Raw genomic sequence first — 17,679 nt, forward strand, 5'->3', positions numbered from 1 at the left:
CCGCCCCGCAAGACCCGCCACGCCCGGCAAGACCCCCCTCGCCACTCCCCGGGCCGCCTCCCGCTCCGCCCCGCCGGGCTGGGCCGCTGTGGCCCAGCCCCGGGGCTGGGCGGTCGGGCCGGGGTGGTACCGGCGTGGTCTCGGAGCCAGAGCCAGAACCGGAACCGGAGCCGGAGCCGGCTGACCTTGGCAGGCGGAGCCGGGCTGCGCCCGCCGCCGCTAGCAGCGCGGAAGCTGGGTGGGGAGACGGCCGAGATGGTGGAGGACGGCGGCGGCGAGGAGGAGGCGGAGGGGGAGAGCGGGGAGATGCCAGCGGCCGCCGCCGTGCCCCCCCTGCAGCGCTGCAACGGCTTCCTCCCGGGCAAGGAGGCGGAGGACGGCGGGGAGCGGGCGGCCCCGGCGGGCGGTGGGGCGCGGGCGGAGGCCGAGGCCGAGGCCATGCTGTCGGCGGGCAGCGGGCGGGTGGAGACGCGCCTGTCGCGGCGGCGGCTGGCGGTGCTGGCCGTCTTCAGCTGCTACTCGCTGGTGAACGCTTTCCAGTGGATCCAGTACAGCATCCTCAGCAACGTCTTCGCCGGCTTCTACGGCGTCTCCTTCACGCAGATAGACTGGCTCTCCATGGTGTACATGGTGGCCTACGTGCCGCTGATCCTGCCCGCCACCTGGCTGCTGGACGCCCGCGGCCTGCGCCTCACCGCCCTGCTGGGCGCCGGCCTCAACGGCCTGGGCGCCTGGCTCAAGTGTGCCAGCCTGGCCCCCCACCGCTACCCCGTCACCCTGGCAGCCCAGGCCGTCTGCGCCGTGGCCCAGGTCTTCATCCTGGGGCTGCCCTCACGCATTGCCTCCGTCTGGTTCGGCCCCACCGAGGTCTCCACCGCCTGCGCTGTGGCCGTGCTGGGCAACCAGGTAGGGTGGAGGTGGGCAAGGGGAGGGTTTGGAGAAGTGGGCTTTCTTAGAGCTTGGTGTGGCATTGATTTAAAAATAAGCCGGTTAAGTGGGAAAAAACATTCTCTGAGAAATGGTTACGGGGCAGCATTGGAGAGAGGAGGAGCGATGGAGCAGGGGCGAGCGTGGAGGTGATGGAGCAGGGGCGAGCGTGGAGGTGATGGAGCAGGGGCGAGCGTGGAGGTGATGGAGCAGGGGCGAGCGTGGAGGTGATGGAGCAGGGGCGAGCGTGGAGGTGATGGTACGTCCCACCCTCCTCGACCAGCCTTGCTTTGCAGGACCCTGGCCGTGTGGCAGTGTGTAGCAGCTTGCATGCTTCTGTCAGTACAGATGCCTGGAGCACATCAGTTGAGGCCCTTTTCAGAAGTCATCCTGCTCTTCTTTCTCTTCCTCTTGCATTCAGCATCTTGTCTCATGCGTTTGGCATCATTCATTTGACTGAATCTAACTGAATCTACCCCTAGCTGGAGGGAGGTGAAGCGTGTGAGCTTTCACGGAGAGCCCCAGTGCCAACATATATTAACTCCTGCTTTTTAAAAGACGGCCTTGAATCACTAAGTGCCAGTAGTCAGTGCCCTGGTGACGCATGAAGTTTTCTCTAACTCTGTGATAGTTCAGGCCACTCTGGAGAGCTCATAACTGGGTCATGGATTTCCTTGAGCTCCCTGGTCCTGGACAGTTTTAGAGAGCTGGAATAGCTCGGGTGAAAGCACAGGTGAAAATATGATACTGATGTGTTTTTTTTCTCCTCACATAGCCTTGTTCTCGCCCCCTGCCACAGGCCCTGCTTTTTTGTGGCAACAAAACATTAAGATTCCAATCAACATCACTGGTGCAGGCTGAGGTCGTAGGTACAGTTTGATTAAGGTAACAGGGCATTCGCTTTTCCTCATGTGAGTCTAATGATTTTATGTTTGTGCACTTTGGATTATTACAGCAGTAATATTAGCGTTACATATTTACAGTTAGGGTTGCTCATTAGCTCATACCTGGCTGTTTACAGTTTTCCCAGTGATTTTCCAAAGTGATATTTTTTTGGTGTTGAAGTGTTCCAGTGGACAAGTCAACTGTCCCTTTTGGACTGAAGACTTCGAGGTTTGTTGGCTGGTTGTTTTAGCAGTTGAGCAAAAATTTTGCATCTGCGTCCCATAATCAGGTTAAAGGTTTCTTTGGCAGCTAAATTTCCACTCTTCCTGACATGCACCAGTCCTCCCAGTAGCAAGGAGCTATTGATGGTTCAGTTCTGCAGTACAGTGCCAAGGATCCAACTTGGAGTCTGAAACTGGTGCTTCACTCGGATGCTGAGATGTGGGAGTTGAAGTGGTGCAGGACGAGAGTGGGAGCACAGGGATTGTGCGGATAGGAACCACAAGAAAGATGGACAAGGAAAATGGTAGCAGAGGTGTGAACAAAATAAACCTTAGTTATTTCTGGAGTGTGTTCCCCTCCAGAAGCTAGGACTTGTCTTAGTGTGCCGATAAAATGGTCCTCTGCCAGGAAAACACCTGTGAAACTCACTGACAAAGCGTGTTTCATCATCTTCTGTCAGTTCTGCGCAAAGGTTAATGGCTTATTCTGCAGCTGTGCCATACCCAGCTAGCTCAGAGCTGTGTGCTACATAGGTCTTGAGATCCCAGTCCGGCTTGTGACCCTTGAAGACTGATATGATGTTGAACAATAGAACTCCTCTGTTCTCAGTTTTTGCTTTCTTAAAAAAAAAAAACCTCAAAAGCTAGATTGAAAGGGTAGTGAAATGATGAATTGGGCACTTGGAAGTGAGAACTGTTGTCTGTATGTCTCAATGTGGTTTGCTTCTGCATACGCATTGCGATACAGCCTCACTGTACTTGTTTAATTGCACAAGGCGAACTGTGCGGCAGAATCGGGTTGCTGTAACCAGCTGGGCTGTTGGGCTTATCAGGTACTTTGCATAGCTTCAGAGCAAAGCAAACAGGGCTGGGACAGCAGGCAGGGGAGAGACAGAGTAGTTATCAAAAATCAGATTGCTCCCATTATCTCTTGAGATGCTGATTGTTTGCAGTTGAAACACAAATCACTGGGAACCTAGCGATGTACCTGTCAAGGCTTGTTAGGAGTGCCAGATTTCCACAAGTATTTAGCATCTTAAACTGGGCACACCAGACTTGGAGCTCTTGATCCTTCTGGCCTTGACCTCTCTAGATGTAAAAGGTGAAAAACGGTGTCACCTGACTTCCTTGGAATATTGTAGGTACTGTATTGGCTCACATTGGAGGAGGAAAAAACATGCCTTAAGAAAAAGAGTAATTGTGTGCTCGGTTCATGTTTGTAGCGTTCATATACTGAAGGATGAGGAGAAAAAGAAACAAATTCTTCAGGTGAGCAGTGGATACTGTGTAAATCTGATGGTCTGTGGGAAAAAAAAAAACAGCAAAACCCTCATTGAGCATGTGCACAAAGGGCGCTTTGTAAGCACATTGGCACACCTTTAGTTTGAGTACTTTCTGAGTGTTGGACTTGCTATTCTAACAGTCTTTGGTACTCTTTTTTTTTTTTATTTATTTATTTTTGCCTGAAATAGATGCAGGGGTTTTGAGTTAAAAAAAAAAAAAAAAAGAGCGTTCTAACACTTTAAAACACAATTTAGTTTTGGAGGAGCAGCAGAGATAAATTGTAGTTGAAGACTGTTGTTGCCCCATGTTTTAAAATGCTTTATATATATCCCCAACATTTCAGTCCTTGGTTTTTGTCTCTTTTTTAATACAAAATCAGTTGCTATGTTGGAATTGACTCCAGATACAAACCCACTACTACTTTATTTTGTGATTTTTTTTTTTTTTCTTTAATTCCTTAGCAATAATTGGAGATGTAGGTTTCGATTTTGTGTGTCTTAATAAGGGTGCTCCTATTCTCTTGCTTTTCTCTGCTCTATCACTTCTGCAGTAAACCTTGCATGTCAATCTTTGTTATATAGTGGCAGGATCGTGCCATCAAGTGGAGTGTTTTGATTGAGAAAAAGCAAAGAGCTTTTCTGACAGAGTAGCTGGAGTCTTCTGTCATCTCTAGGCCTTCAGTTGCAGGAGGACTGATGCAAATTTTCGTGCAGGCACAGTATTTTCCTGTGAAAGGTTCTTCTGCAAAAAAACTTCCTTAATGCTTGGTAGTTAAATGTGCTGTATACAAGGTGTAGTATTGTAGTTTCATTTAGAAATGAAAAGGTTAAAACCTGAGTTATGGAAAACCTGATTGTGAAATGTCATTGAGAACAAATGGCTCGGAAGTGTGATACTAAAGGAACACTTTTCCTTCATAGACTTATTAATACTTATTATGATATAAATTCTGAATTCTACCTGGTAAGGCTTTTCACTTTTGTTAATTTTTATGTTCATGGGGAAATGATTTTGGGTTTTCTTCTCTCGCTTTACAGCTTGGCACTGCAATTGGCTTTTTGTTGCCACCTGTTCTGGTTCCAAATACACCTAATGATATCGATCTAATGGCACATAACATCAGCATCATGTTCTACGGAACAGCCATAGTGTCCACAATTTTGTTCTTCTTAACAGGAGTTGGTAAGTGTTCTGTTCTTGTGATTTAAATGGTGGCCATAGGGAGCGTTGACAACATCTCACTTAAACCATCTGACTTTGCTCAAAGTAGTTGAGGTTATATTTTCTCCAGTTTACGTGTGTTCACTTACCTGGGTGAGCCAGGTTTAAGTGACAACCAGTTTACTGTATGTCGTGCTTCACACGGGCTGACCTCTCTCAGAATGTTTAGTTCACTTAGGCTTTTTGCTACAAGGACATCATGATATAATGTGAACTCTCTCTGTTAATCTTACAATTCGGGTACAAAGGTCTAAACACATTGCAGATTAAGTCTGTCTTTGACCATATGTTGGTAGCAATCGGATGTGACCAAATAATTAGCACATCCTGTGTGGCTGTGGTTTGATTCTTCCATGAGAAAATCTAGAATATTTTTTTCATGGAAGTCTTAAAAACCGCAAGTTAATCTTCTGAAATTCATCAAACTGAAACACTTCAAAAACTGAAAGCATTAGTTGAGTAAAGACAAATCAAAATTGTTCCTTCTCTTTTCCCCAGTGTTTGAAGAAAAGCCCAAATACCCTCCTAGTTATTCTCAAGCAGTTCTGCAAACTACACCTCCCGAGGATTACTCCTACAAGCAGTCGATTATTAACTTGTTCAAAAATATTCCATTTGTACTTTTGCTGATCAGTTATGGTAAGTGGTGCTGTCTGGCTGTAGTTTGGTGGAACGGTTCAAACGTGTGCCGAAAGCACATCAAATTTTAGTTGTGGTGGTGTTTTTTTACGGGGAAGGGATTGTCAAACTTTCACTTACTCAGCAGCCAGTGCTGGAAAATCAGGCAGGATTCAAAATACCATTTGTAGGTCTGGTGAAGAGATTTTTAACTGGCAGATGAAAGGTTTTGCCTCTGATATGAGTCTTAAATATCAGAAGATAAACTCTTTAGGGTAGCAGATCTGCATGGCTACACCTGGAATGACTGAAGCTTTACTTTTGGTACTGCAGGTATTATGACTGGGGCGTTTTATTCTGTCTCCACGTTATTAAACCAGATGATAGTAACTCATTATGAGGTAAGTTTCATGGATCTTCCTTGTATCTTTTTTTTTTTTTTTTTTACTGTACATTTGCAGAGGTGATGTTTATTACTATTATGTAGGTGCTATGTGTGCTCAGACATTTGGTTTCCTTTATACCCTGCTACAGTTTCTTACACCGTACAGCTATGGGAGTCATAGGAATGTTTGTTTGCACTTATGACTGCCGAGAGGTCTGAACTTGACTCTGAGTGGAAGCAAGTTATTAATGAGCACCATATAAATATTTGTTGAAAGGGAGAAGAAGTGAACGCTGGGAGAATTGGCTTGACACTGGTGGTGGCAGGAATGGTGGGTTCGATTATTTGTGGTTTGTGGCTGGATTACACTAAAACATACAAGTAAGTGTGGGTAGGCATGTATGGGGTTAGGGGTAGGAGAGCGGTGCAGTTACTAGCTAGAAAAATACTGCAACGTAAGGGCTGAAGTGAACTGGTGATAAAATGCGGTTCATCCCTGATCTTTTAGTGGCCTTGATGGAGACTAGTTTCTGAGGCTACAGCAAAAGCCTGAGACCCATACTGGTTCTTGGCCAAAAGAAGTGAGAGGAGAATGCAAAGATGCAGAGGGGTTTTCTGTCTGCTCCTGTCTCTTCAGGAGTGCAAGGCTAACAAGGAAGACACTGTATGTCCTACCTACAGTGGCCATGTGGCCCAGTGGGCTACTTCTCCTAGGAAAACGTAAAGACTTGAAACCTACTCTGCGTTGTTTTGTAAAATGGACAGTTGATGGAGTCTTTTTTTTTTTTTTTTTTTTTAATACTACTCCTGGTCCTATTAGTAAGCATAACATTTGCTTTAATTCGGGGGATGACCATGGAGCGGAACTTTGTTCTGGGGTGGGAACTCCCAGGTCCATCACCCATGGTGTGGTGCCCCCCAGGAGCAAGCAGTTGCCTGGAGCGTTGCTTGTGGTGGAGTAGTTCCCCCCTGTGACTCTTAGTACATTATGTGCAAGAGCTCTAGACACCTAATGGATGTTAATGCTGTAGGTTGGCTTTGTTTCTGCATGTGTTTTGGTTTATAAATAAGTGATATGTGCTTTAATATTTTGGATGACATCCCTTATTCCAGACTTGAAATAAATAGAACATTGTAATGAGATTTGTTTGACTTGCCTCTTAGACTGACTTTTATTGCTAATAGGGTTCGATTTGGCTGCCCATGTATTGATGTATTGTATAATGGGCAGCGCTGCAGAATGGTTGAGAGGTACAACATAGCGCAGAACTAAAATAGTCTTAAGGTAATAGTATCTGCTGTGATTGTCCACTCTTTGAGAGTGTGAGGAAGTCTCTTTAGCCTCAAGTGAAGCAGCTGTATAACCAAGGCAATAATGGGTTTGGGAAGGGATACGTTCTCATTGCATGATATGTTTGAGTCAGAATTATATGAAGCAAATTTTATAGTTGTAGAATGTGAGTTGTTAGAGAGTAAGTGACGTTACTCTTCTGTGCTTTAGCAAAGTGCTATGACCTTATGTTAACTATGTTAATTTTTTTGTTGTTGTTGTTGGGTTGCAGGCAAACTACTTTGATTGTTTACATTCTGTCTTTCATTGGGTTGCTGGTATTTACTTTCACCCTGGACCTCGGATACCTTATAGTAGTGTTCGTGACTGGAGGAGTACTTGGGTGAGCAATTAAAGAGGGCTAGAAGACTTACTGCAGATTCTACTGTATATTCTGTTACCAGGCTCTCAACCTATGCCTATAGCTCACATATAGAGTTTACTAGGGTTTCACCTTCTCTTACATCAGAATAAATCTGAAGTGACTCACTTTTCAGTGAATTTCATTTAACATTTTTATGGACATAACAGAAGTCTGTATGTGGTCAGTTTCTCTGGTTCCAATTCAAAAAGCTGTCTGCAGTAAAGCTGAATCTTTCTGTTGACCAGTGAATAAGTGATTAGAGTTTAACTGGGAAAGTCCAGGAAGACTGGCTTCTGTGCGTTTTGATTAATCTATATTTTGATAGCCCAAGCAACATGCTGGGTGCTTTGTTTGCTCAGAAGAGCATGAGCACTTCTCATAGATACATAATCTAGAAGCCCCGAAAGGTGCTGAGGGAATAGTGCTGTATCCAGACGTGGCAGTCAAGGTAGAGCCAGAAATATCTTGAGAGTTTCAGTTTAAAAACCAATTAACGAACCTCGACTCTGTTAAGCCCCTGCTCCTCCTGTCACCCGTTGATCCCCTCGTCTTCCACAGGAGCTTCTAGCAGACATTCCAGTGTCCAGCCTCCCTCCCCACTGATGGTCTCTTTTTGTCCTTCGGCGTACATGTCTGGGCTGATCAAATAATGATTGTGCATGTCTTTCATTTGAAAGTAGTTGGCTTCAATTATGGAGTGGCTTGTGGACTGGTCAGAGAAGGTTGTTTCATATGTATGGAGTGGAGTGCAGGTGGTTATGGGAAACAGGACAAATAAGTTAAAACGTCCTTGTCCTAAAAAGAGAGCTGTATGACTAAAATTGTTGAGTGAGGTTGAGGGAATCGGGCAGGCAAAGCAAGTATTGAAAAGTGTTAGGTCTTGAAAACAGACAGTTCAGAATACCAGCTAATCCATACTACCATGTGTTTGTGTTTGATTTTCTTAGCTGTAGTAATAGATGAAGGCCTCACCTGTCATCCTCTTACTCTCCTCTTCAACAGGTTCTTCATGACTGGCTATCTCCCACTTGGGTTTGAATTTGCTGTGGAAATTACATACCCAGAGTCTGAAGGCACTTCCTCAGGTCTCCTTAATGCATCAGCACAGGTTATATAATTTTATTGCTTATAGTGAAGTAATGTTCAGGAAGGCCACTCTGCTCGAATCTAAGAAGGCTTTCTTAAACTTGGCTGCTAAGTCTCTGTGTGGCTGTCGCCTTAATTTTTTTAATTTGATTTCCGTAAGATGTGACCTGAAACTTTGCAAGGTAAAGTGATGACTGTTTCCTGTGTGATCCTGGTGAAGTGACTTGTTTGTTTATAGATATTTGGAATTGTCTTTACACTTGTTCAAGGAAAACTCACCACAGACTACAGTCCTCGTGCAGGAAACCTCTTTCTTTGTGCTTGGATTTTTGTGGGCATTATCTTAACAGGTAATTAATCAGAAATGTAAGTAATGATTTCTCTTTAGTGTGAAAATGTGGAGGATTTTTTGAGATAGTGAATTTCTGGGGTTTTTTTTAGATGTCTCGAACAGCTAGGATTTAAATATGTGGCTTTCTGTCTGGGCTGACAAGTTATAAGTGCAGAGTTTGGGGTTGGTTTGGGGTTTTTTTGCTTTGTTTTTCACTTTAAATACTTGCTGTGTGCACACCCTTTGTTTTAAGGAAGATGTTGCTAATATATGGACAGCCATCTGTCACTCATTTCTTGAGTCATATCTTGAATTTGACGCAGATGTCTGTTTCCAGAGTAGGATAGTAAAAGTAAGCAAATACATAAATGGAGGCAGTTTGCAGTTTTCCAAATGCAAGAAACTGCTGATGTATTCCTGAACTGTACCAGTGACTTCACATGCTGGTACTTACAAATGTGCTGAAAGTGCTAAAACCATCAAGCTTTGCTTTAAGTACTCATGGTTTAAAAGCTTTTATTGTCATTTTCTGTGTGTGCTTTCTGAGCAAATTTGTCAGTAAGTTCAAATCTCACAAGAGTGACTATGAGTATTTTGAATATGTGCTGAAAGTAGCTTTTGTGTGCTTGCACTGTACAAACATTTCCCTTGAAATGCATGTCCTTGCAAAGTTGTGAACCAGCTTTCTCTTTTTTTTTTTTTTTTTTTTTTTTTTTGTTTCAGCCTTAATAAAATCAGATTTGCGAAGACACAATGTGAATTCAGGGATTATGAATTTGGATGTTAAAGCTGTAAGTGGTGACTCTTGCCATCATTGTGTTACTGTACTTTAATTCTTGGCTTCTATTGGCATAATAATATTGATAGCAAAAGAGTAATGGACAGAAACTTACAACTGTTTCCATGCTGTTTTGGAATGAGAGCTACATGGGATGCTGCCATATCATATCATATGTCAGGTTCTCCCCTTAGCTCCCGTGAAGAAACTAAAAGACCTTCTGCTCTCAGATTTTCCTGAATTTTAAGTAGCTAATATTAATGTCTGATTTTATTGCTTGAATCTTGCTTTTTCATATTTGCAGGTAGCATTGTAAACTATGAAGCCTTTTCGAGTGTTGGGTTAGGAGGTTGTGCTGTAGACTACATATTTTATTTAGAATGCCTGCAGTCGCTTTAAGTGAAGTCAGTGTCTGGTGAACAGAAGCCATGCTGCAGTTTCTGTACTGCGGTGCATGAAGAGCCAGGTCTGTTGTTCTGCTGAGCACCCTCTCAATTTGAATGAAGAGAGCGCACAGCACTTCCCGCTGTTCAGGAGGTCCCGAGGCCATATCTCAGCAGCTTTTCCAAATTGTCACAGTTACTAGCAGAAATAAGGCTGTCATTGGAAACTTTTTTCAGTGCTGTGGGTTTTTTGATCATTTGGATCAAGATAATGAAACAGCTTTTTGGAGTCAGATGTTGCAAGATCCTCTGCCACACTTCTTTTTGTGCATAGATGTCTTGCATATGTAGCAGCTTTTGATCATCTGTGATGCACACTGTTAGTGTCTGCATAAGGTCAGAAACTTCCAAGCTGATGCTATAGGAGCTGACTTGAACCTGAAACCTGTGCAGCTGTGTGAGCACAGTGTGGCCTCCTGTGGGTTTAGCAGCCTGCGTCAGGGCTGGGGGGGGGTGTACCTGCTGACGATAGGCAGTGGTCTGTGACTTGTCTGTTTTCCGTTAGCACCTTGTTAATTAGCCTACATTGTTGCACAGCTTCATTTATATTAGCCAGGGTGTAACAAAAGCCTGGAGTCCTTGTCCTGGTATTACCGTAAGTAATTGAGAGCTGCCTGTGTTGATGAGATACAATAGTACTTTGATATCAAACCTTGATCATCAAGATTCTACCGTGTTTAAAGGTAATGGAGAAAAAACCTGAAAGTTAATCCACGTGATAAATATCTATATGCAGTACATATATACTTTAGAGTTATACTAAGAAAACTCAATTCTGTGGGGGTTTTTTGTGGTTTTCTTCCATTACAGAGGGAAGCAAGAACAGGGCTTTCTATAAATGCCTAATTTGGCTAATTACCTACATATACTGTTGGAGTCTAGCCTAATTTGTGCTTTTTTTTTCCCCCCCCCTCTCCAGGTACCAGTTGACAGTCCTGTAGAACCTGAAAGTACTACCTTAAAAATTCAGTCGGCTTTATAAAGCTGAAAGAAGGTGACTTAGAAATGCACAAGTTTGGTTGGATACTGAACAATATTAATTAGTGTAATCACTGGATTTGTGTGTATAAGTAGTAAAATGTGTTTGGTGATACTGGTGATAGTTGTGCAGTGGAAGCTATGAAGACCTCGGTTCATTTTGCCCAAGACGCAAACAATTCACCTCTGTATGGCATATTTGTTTTAACAGTTTTAATGTTTTGCCGTTTCATTAGTAAAGAACTGTGTGGATACTCTCCACGCTAGAGAGACATGTACCTTCAGGATGCATACTTGAAAAAATCTGGAATCCTGAAGTACAGTTGTCATGACCAGAAGTATCTAATCTTTTCTCATTCAGTCTTTGCTAGTGCATTTGAAAAGTCAGAGAGTAGGTAGCTGCACAGCTGGAGGATGTTCACATGTTCCTTTTTTTTAAAATGTATTTGTATTTTTAATATAAGCCAACGGTTCCTTCTGGGAAACGGTCTATAGCACAATACTGAAAACGAGAGATGACTGCAAATGTGTGTGTTTCATACTGGCATCTGACATGTCATTTGCCTTGAAACTTCTTGATAGATATCAGAAGGCAGATAAGAGAAAACACTGTCATATAAATTCATTGTAACATTTCTGGGGAGATTTAAAGAGTTTCCCACTAAATAAATCGAAGAAAAAACATTTGTTATTTGCTACAGTAAAAACAAGAGAAAGGCCTTTGATATCTGTACCGTGAAGTATTTATAGGCAATGGAACACTATCACACAGGTTGCCTCCACGGAATATTTTGGGTGCTTTCTCAGTTAAAGTGAGAGGAGTACGTGTTTACAAAGAGCTGGTGCCTTTACTTTGTAAAGAAGATCCCTGCCTCATCTTGAGTTTAATCAGTGCTGCTGAAGAAATTCTATTTTGTGTGTTAAAGCTCCTCTGAATATTTGTGGACTATCAGAAAATGTGTTCTATCCTTTTTTGCATTTATTTCTCTGCATTATGAGTTGTATCATTTGTCTTGTGAAATTTTTGTGCTTGTATGACTTAAATCATGTCTTTTGCAGTTTGTTAAAAGCTGTAAGGATGACTGAAAGGAAAATAGTGATGTTTCATTTTGTCTGATGAAATATTTGGTGTTTATATCATGCATCTTAGCTACAGAAGGAGCAGGCTTCATTAACGTTCACCTTGTGTTACTACATTTTTCTGAATTTGGGATGTGGATTTCTCACGGCAGTGCTTCTGAAAATATTCTCCTTTACCTAGTGCTCTAACTACACACTTACGGAATCGACACCACTACAAATAAACTGAGGCCCTACTATTACTAAAAAAGTCAGACGTGAGTTAGCAGGCTTTTTGCAAACATTTAAGCTTTAGCAGACTTTAAGCTGAGCCGGCAGGTTCAGTACCATCAATGCTGCCATCTCTTTGAGTTCCCACAGATGTAGTGCTATCCAGGAGGTGGAATCCTACTTGAAGTTTTCCACAGATTGTTACAGTTGGATGTGGGGAACTTTTTCACTCCAAGATAGTCTTTCAGTATGATAAGTATTGTTAAATGCTTTTCTTTTTCTTATTTTACTGTAGATTTAGAGAATTCCTTTTATATAAAAAGGACCCTGTAAACTTGACTTTCTAAACTTAGCCTCCAAACTTGATGATCTTGATTTAACATTTTGTATGATAAATGCTTCAGACATGGGAAGACTGAATGGCGATACACATATTGGAATAAGCGAAGCATGGTGGGAATACTCTCCTTTCCAAAAAGGGTCCATGTCTCTTTGCCAGGTGCTGTGCTAGAGAGAAAATGGGCACACCTTGCTGCTCCTGGGGAGGCGAGCTCTATGAGAAGAGTCTTCTGATGAGGTAGCTGAATATAGGAAAAGTAACTCACAGATATTCAAACGGCAGGCAACAGTGTAGGAGTGGATGTAGAGATGCTTTCATTATGCCAGCTCTTTACATTTAATGACTTGCTGTGATGTAAGCTGCCCCATCAAGGGATGCACATGTTTTCAGCCCGAGTGAGGAAAGTGAAAATTCCTGCCTTTTTATATCTGTGGGTGGCTTTTCCCTTTGGAAAAATGATGATAATGTGTTCCAAAATATAGATGTTCTTCAGCAAGATACAGACTCATTAAATATTTGTGTTCATGGCCTGTGGTTGTGTTGTACTTCTGCTGTTACAAAATCTTAACAAGATAATATTTTTCCAATTTTGGGGAGTTGTTTTCAGATGTCCAATACAAAGTCTTTGGCAGTATCCAGAATGCTTTCTGAGATGTCCAGTACACACTGTTCACATTCAAAGACTGAGCTTTTTTCTTTCTTTTTAAAATTTATTTTTTAATTCCTTTTGTTACTACTAGTTTCCAGTTTCTTTAGTTATGTTCAGCTGTTTATTGAAAAAATATTTAGCTGTTCTGGCTCCTTGTGTTTTTTATCTTCTGCCAAATTACTTGGCTACCCTCTGAAAAGGTCCAAACAAAATTTTGGCGTGCTGGAAACCCTGCTGGGTCCCTGAAAAGAAAATGTTCCTAATAATGAAGGCTTAATTACATCCTGGATTTAATACTCCCTCTATAAAAGGAGCTTGAAAGTTGGAAACCTGTGAGCTCTTTCCAGGCAATGATAAAGTATTTCAATAAAAGGCTCAGCAGCAAAATAAAGAGCAAATAAAGAACAAACCAGTATTTTATGCAATAAATTTACAATCTGTCTGTCAAGAAGCAGGTTTCTAGCTCATGGCAGAAATAAATTTGGGGTAGTTGGGGCTTTGGTTTTTTGCTTTTAATTTTTGTTTTTAAACTAACAACAGTCCACCCAATGGAACATCCATCTGGAACTGGAAATAGGCTTTCTGACTCTCTTAGCAGTGAGATTCTGGCTCAGCTGTCCAGTAAGAGCAGAGGTGGGGGCTAAAAATCGTAACTGCTTAAAGAGGTAACCGTTTAATGAATGGAATTACATGTCAACTATGAGAGGATGGAGTGGGAAACCAAGTGAAGAGAGGCATTCCAATCCCATGCATCAGCTTTTGCTTTTCACTATGCTTTTCTTCTAAGTGCTTCAAGAGAACTCTAGAAGATGCAAGAGAACTCATGTAATGGTGAGCGTAAGCAAGGGGGCTGCCCCCAAGTTCCCAGGGGCCCAGCAGGGTGTGCAGTTGGCTACAAGATTTGGGGATTAGCCTTTAAAATAGCACTGTATTTCCTTGTTTCTTCCAGACCATGTTAAACTTTTGCTCACTTCCGTGGGAGAGACCCAGAGAACATTGACCCATTTTTATTTAGGATTCCTAAAATGGACTTAAACCCCTAATTTCTGTTGGCTGGGTGTGAAAATACAAGACCTGTAAAGTGTAGTCTGGAATTGCTGCAATCAGGAGCTTGCTTCTTCAGCTTGGTAGAGAAGTTCTTCAGGGCATTTATTTTGTAGATGAGCGCTTGTCTTTAATAGCATCTCTTTCTGTTGCTGGGTGCTTATGCTTTACAAGCAAGAAAGAACAAGGGAAGAAGTGAGAAGAACACATATGAATCATTTTGGGTTAATAGGGCTTTCCTAACTTCATCCTCTTGGTCATCTCTTTTATCAAGACAGTCTGTTGTTTCAGAGACAATCGCTGGAGTGTGTAATTAGAGCTGCCACCTCATGTTGCCTAATGAAAAAATGCTTTTTGAGAATTATTTGGACTATCATGTGTATCTACAACCAAGTGAAATTGGGTTAAGCTATGAGTGTTTATTGCTTTCATTTTCCATTCTGTGAACTCATGAGTTTTCCTGTGTGAATGGGGACGTGTGACCTTTCCGGTTGCTGTATTTTAATACATGTATGTACCTACCACCATCTTAAGTGTTATAGGCTACTATTGATTCGTAGACCACAAGCCCATTGATTTCGCCACCACCGCCATTTGGCCTGATGTCTGTGAAGAGGGAGAAGTGATGTTAACACATGAACTAGAACAAATTAAGCAAAATATATTCCGAAGAGAAATGTATTTCCATGTAAGACCCATGTTATTTACTGCTTATGTCTTTGTTCTTCTCGTGAAGATAGCAAGTATTTTTGCTGTAGTATTTTGGGTTTGTTAGCGTCCCAATCTTTGTTTCAAGAGAAGATTAAAAATTCCTTATGAATATTCTCTGATTGCAATATTGTACGTATGTGTGTATGTGTGTGGCATAATTCATTACCATTATATGTTACTAATAAAGTGTATAACATGTAACTTGATTGGAGCCAAGATTACCATTTTTGACAGCTGCTGATTTTTTCCTTAGAAGCTGCTATTTAATGTAGGAAAATTTTATAAGTGAACGATACACAGTGTCATTAACAAACATGCATGAACACATATGCAGAGTGCATGTATGCAGTATATATAAACATTCTACACAAGAGTATTGGCTTACAGAGAAACTTTCTCAGGGCGTGGAATTAAAATATTAGCATCAGTAGTTGAGTTGCACTGCTCTAGCATAGTCCTTTCTCCTCTTTTGCTTTGGAAAATGTCTACGAGGAAAAGAAAGTGCAGTTACACCTAAAGCAGAACAATCCAAAGTCATCTCCTTAAGGGGAGGGCAAATACCTTATTAGAACACCCAGCTGTAGACTGCCAAGAGATTACCTGGGGAGAGTGGGTAGGATAACTTTTTAGAGAGGATAGATTGAGACATTGCATTCAGTTATGGCCCAACGTTTGTTTCTAAAACCAGAGCTGTCTTCAGTGGGAGCACAGTAGGACCATTGTGAACACTCCGCAAGGGTTCTGTCGCTTGTCTTCAGGTGCTTAGTGTTGATCCCCAGCACATCAGTGGTAAGCCAGGTAAGTGAGGAACCTACTTCGAAGAAAGCAGTCACTGTAAGAAAAAGTTTGTTGTTTTTTTTGTCTCCCTTCTCCACAAAACTGGGATTACCTCAGCTACTTTTGTACACCAGATTCTTCACAGGAGGCTGCAGGTGCTGCAGAGCACAGGAAACAAGCCTTTTGTTGTGAAACTCTAGCATCTACTTCAACAGTGGGATGAACCTTGAGATGGGCTCTTCATTTTACAACTAGGACAGTAGGACTGTATTCTTCTTACAGTGTCCTACAAAAGCTGTAGGCTGTATTTCCATTTAGCATTGCAATTTAAACATTTCCACAGCTGGGAAGGAACAATCACAGCAAATTATTATTGTCTTTAAAGTTCATTTTTTGGCAGACACCTGTTCTTTCTTGAAAGAAAACACTTGAAACCTCATCAGGTAAGTGGGAGATGTGAAGCACTCCTGACTGATTAGTGAAAACCATTCCAGAAGGAAAATCCTTTTCTTTTTTTTGGGGGGGGGTGGGTGTGCGGAGGCAGGGGAGTTGTTTCTATAGTTGGGAGGAGGCCCATCCAGAAAGCGATGTGGTTTTGTGCACAGATAAAATACGAAGGTGCCTAACCGTCCTGCTGCTTCCTGGGCTGGAAAGGTTTCTTAGGAGTCTGATGGATTTCCTTCTGGCTGTGCTTCACAATGAGCTAACCTTATCTGACCGTCTTGTAAATCAGTATTTATATCTTCAATTAAACAACGTCTTTCAGAAGACAAAACAATATCCTGAACTTTGTAGAAAGGACTTCAGCATGTATGTTGCAGTAAAAAAAAAAAAAAAAGGCTAAGTACTGGCACTGGTTAGGCACAGTTACTGGTTTGTAAGGCCGCTTAATATCAGGTGTGATCAAAATTCAGCTTCTGGGATGCCAATTTCCAATCTTTTCTCAATAAACTGCTTCTGCCTGTAGCAATGCTTTGGCCGTTAAAAAAAAAGTTGTAAATAATAACTAAGGGGCATTGTCAGAATTGTGGCTTTGTATTACGGGTTCTAGAGACAAGAGACAAGAACCTACAAAAGCTATAAAATCCACGCAGATAGAAAACATGCAAACAATTATTTTTAAAAAAAGTCTGGTTAAAGTTGCCTCACGTGAGCCCAGAAGTGCTGTCGCTGTGGCTGTAGCTCCGCAGGTCAGAGTTCATCAGCTTTGTAGAAGAGGCAGTGAATGTGCGTCCTAGTGAGCTGATTTTGGAAAATGGGAAGGTGTAATTAGAAGCCACCTTTTTCAATGCCCAGGTGACTGGGTTTAGATGTCTGTTTTATCACTAAAATAGCAATTTCTTACTGTTTTGACTCACTTTGTATTTTATCCATATCTGCATGTGCATCCTGAAAGAATACCTTGTAAAAGCCATGTGAAGAGGAGTCTCAGTTGAGACTCAGTCAGTTGAGTAAAAGATCATTGGCATTATTGGACGTAGAAGCTGGAAAGAAATGCTTTGTCTAAGTAAGAAGAGTAAACCTGCTGAGAGAGAGTGGGGTCTCTAGACGATAGTTGAGTTCTCAATCTAGGTGTTCCTGAATGGAGAAATTGTCTTTTAGCCTAGAAAATAATTTTGAAAGGTTTTTTTTGAACTGACTTGTAGGAGCAAATCCAACTTTAATTTCACAGTCATGCATCTGCTTGGCTTTCAAGTTAGGCAGGGAACTACTAAACCCAAGTTCTTGGTGAGCAGCATGACTTGGGGATGTCAGTGGCTAACCCTGGTTCTTAGAGCACTGTGAAAGTTGCTGGGAAAAATCCCGGGGAAGTATTCAAGGCTTCAGAGTTTTTCCTAGCCTGTGCTAGGCTGAACCAGAAACTTCTCAATTTCATTTTTCAGAATGGAGCAGTCCTCAGGTTTCTCAGGTGCTGATCACTAGGATAAGGTGCTGATTTCTTGGGTGCTGATCACTAGGATACGGCAGAAGAGGGACTGCAGATGAGTGCAAAGTTAGTTGTTCTTTTAGAAATCAA

The 17,679-nt window shown here is 42.2% G+C and overlaps 1 protein-coding gene across 1 annotated transcript; it reads left to right on the forward strand.

Moving 5' to 3' along the window:
* The first annotated feature begins 255 nt into the window (after positions 1-255).
* Positions 256-10,855, forward strand: FLVCR1 (FLVCR choline and heme transporter 1). The gene is made up of 10 exons (XM_009955642.2): positions 256-906; positions 4,355-4,499; positions 5,037-5,177; positions 5,490-5,557; positions 5,819-5,922; positions 7,104-7,214; positions 8,238-8,343; positions 8,560-8,671; positions 9,376-9,443; positions 10,793-10,855. Exons 1-10 carry the CDS (start codon positions 256-258, stop codon positions 10,853-10,855), a joined length of 1,569 nt encoding a protein of 522 aa, XP_009953944.2.
* Positions 10,856-17,679: the final 6,824 nt, after the last annotated feature.

Source organism: Leptosomus discolor, chromosome 2, assembly GCF_034619465.1.
Source record: "Leptosomus discolor isolate bLepDis1 chromosome 2, bLepDis1.hap2, whole genome shotgun sequence".
Classification (NCBI taxonomy): domain Eukaryota; kingdom Metazoa; phylum Chordata; class Aves; order Leptosomiformes; family Leptosomidae; genus Leptosomus; species Leptosomus discolor.

What these genes read in the sequence shown, in the direction of transcription:
- FLVCR1 (XM_009955642.2), top strand. Translation starts at nt 256, where the DNA reads ATGGTGGAGGACGGCGGCGGCGAGGAGGAGGCGGAGGGGGAGAGCGGG. An exon ending in GTTCTTCTTAACAGGAGTTG is followed by an intron (nt 4,500 to 5,036) that starts GTAAGTGTTCTG and finishes TCTTTTCCCCAG; the next exon opens with TGTTTGAAGAAAAGCCCAAA. An exon ending in TGTGGGCATTATCTTAACAG is followed by an intron (nt 8,672 to 9,375) that starts GTAATTAATCAG and finishes TTTTTGTTTCAG; the next exon opens with CCTTAATAAAATCAGATTTG.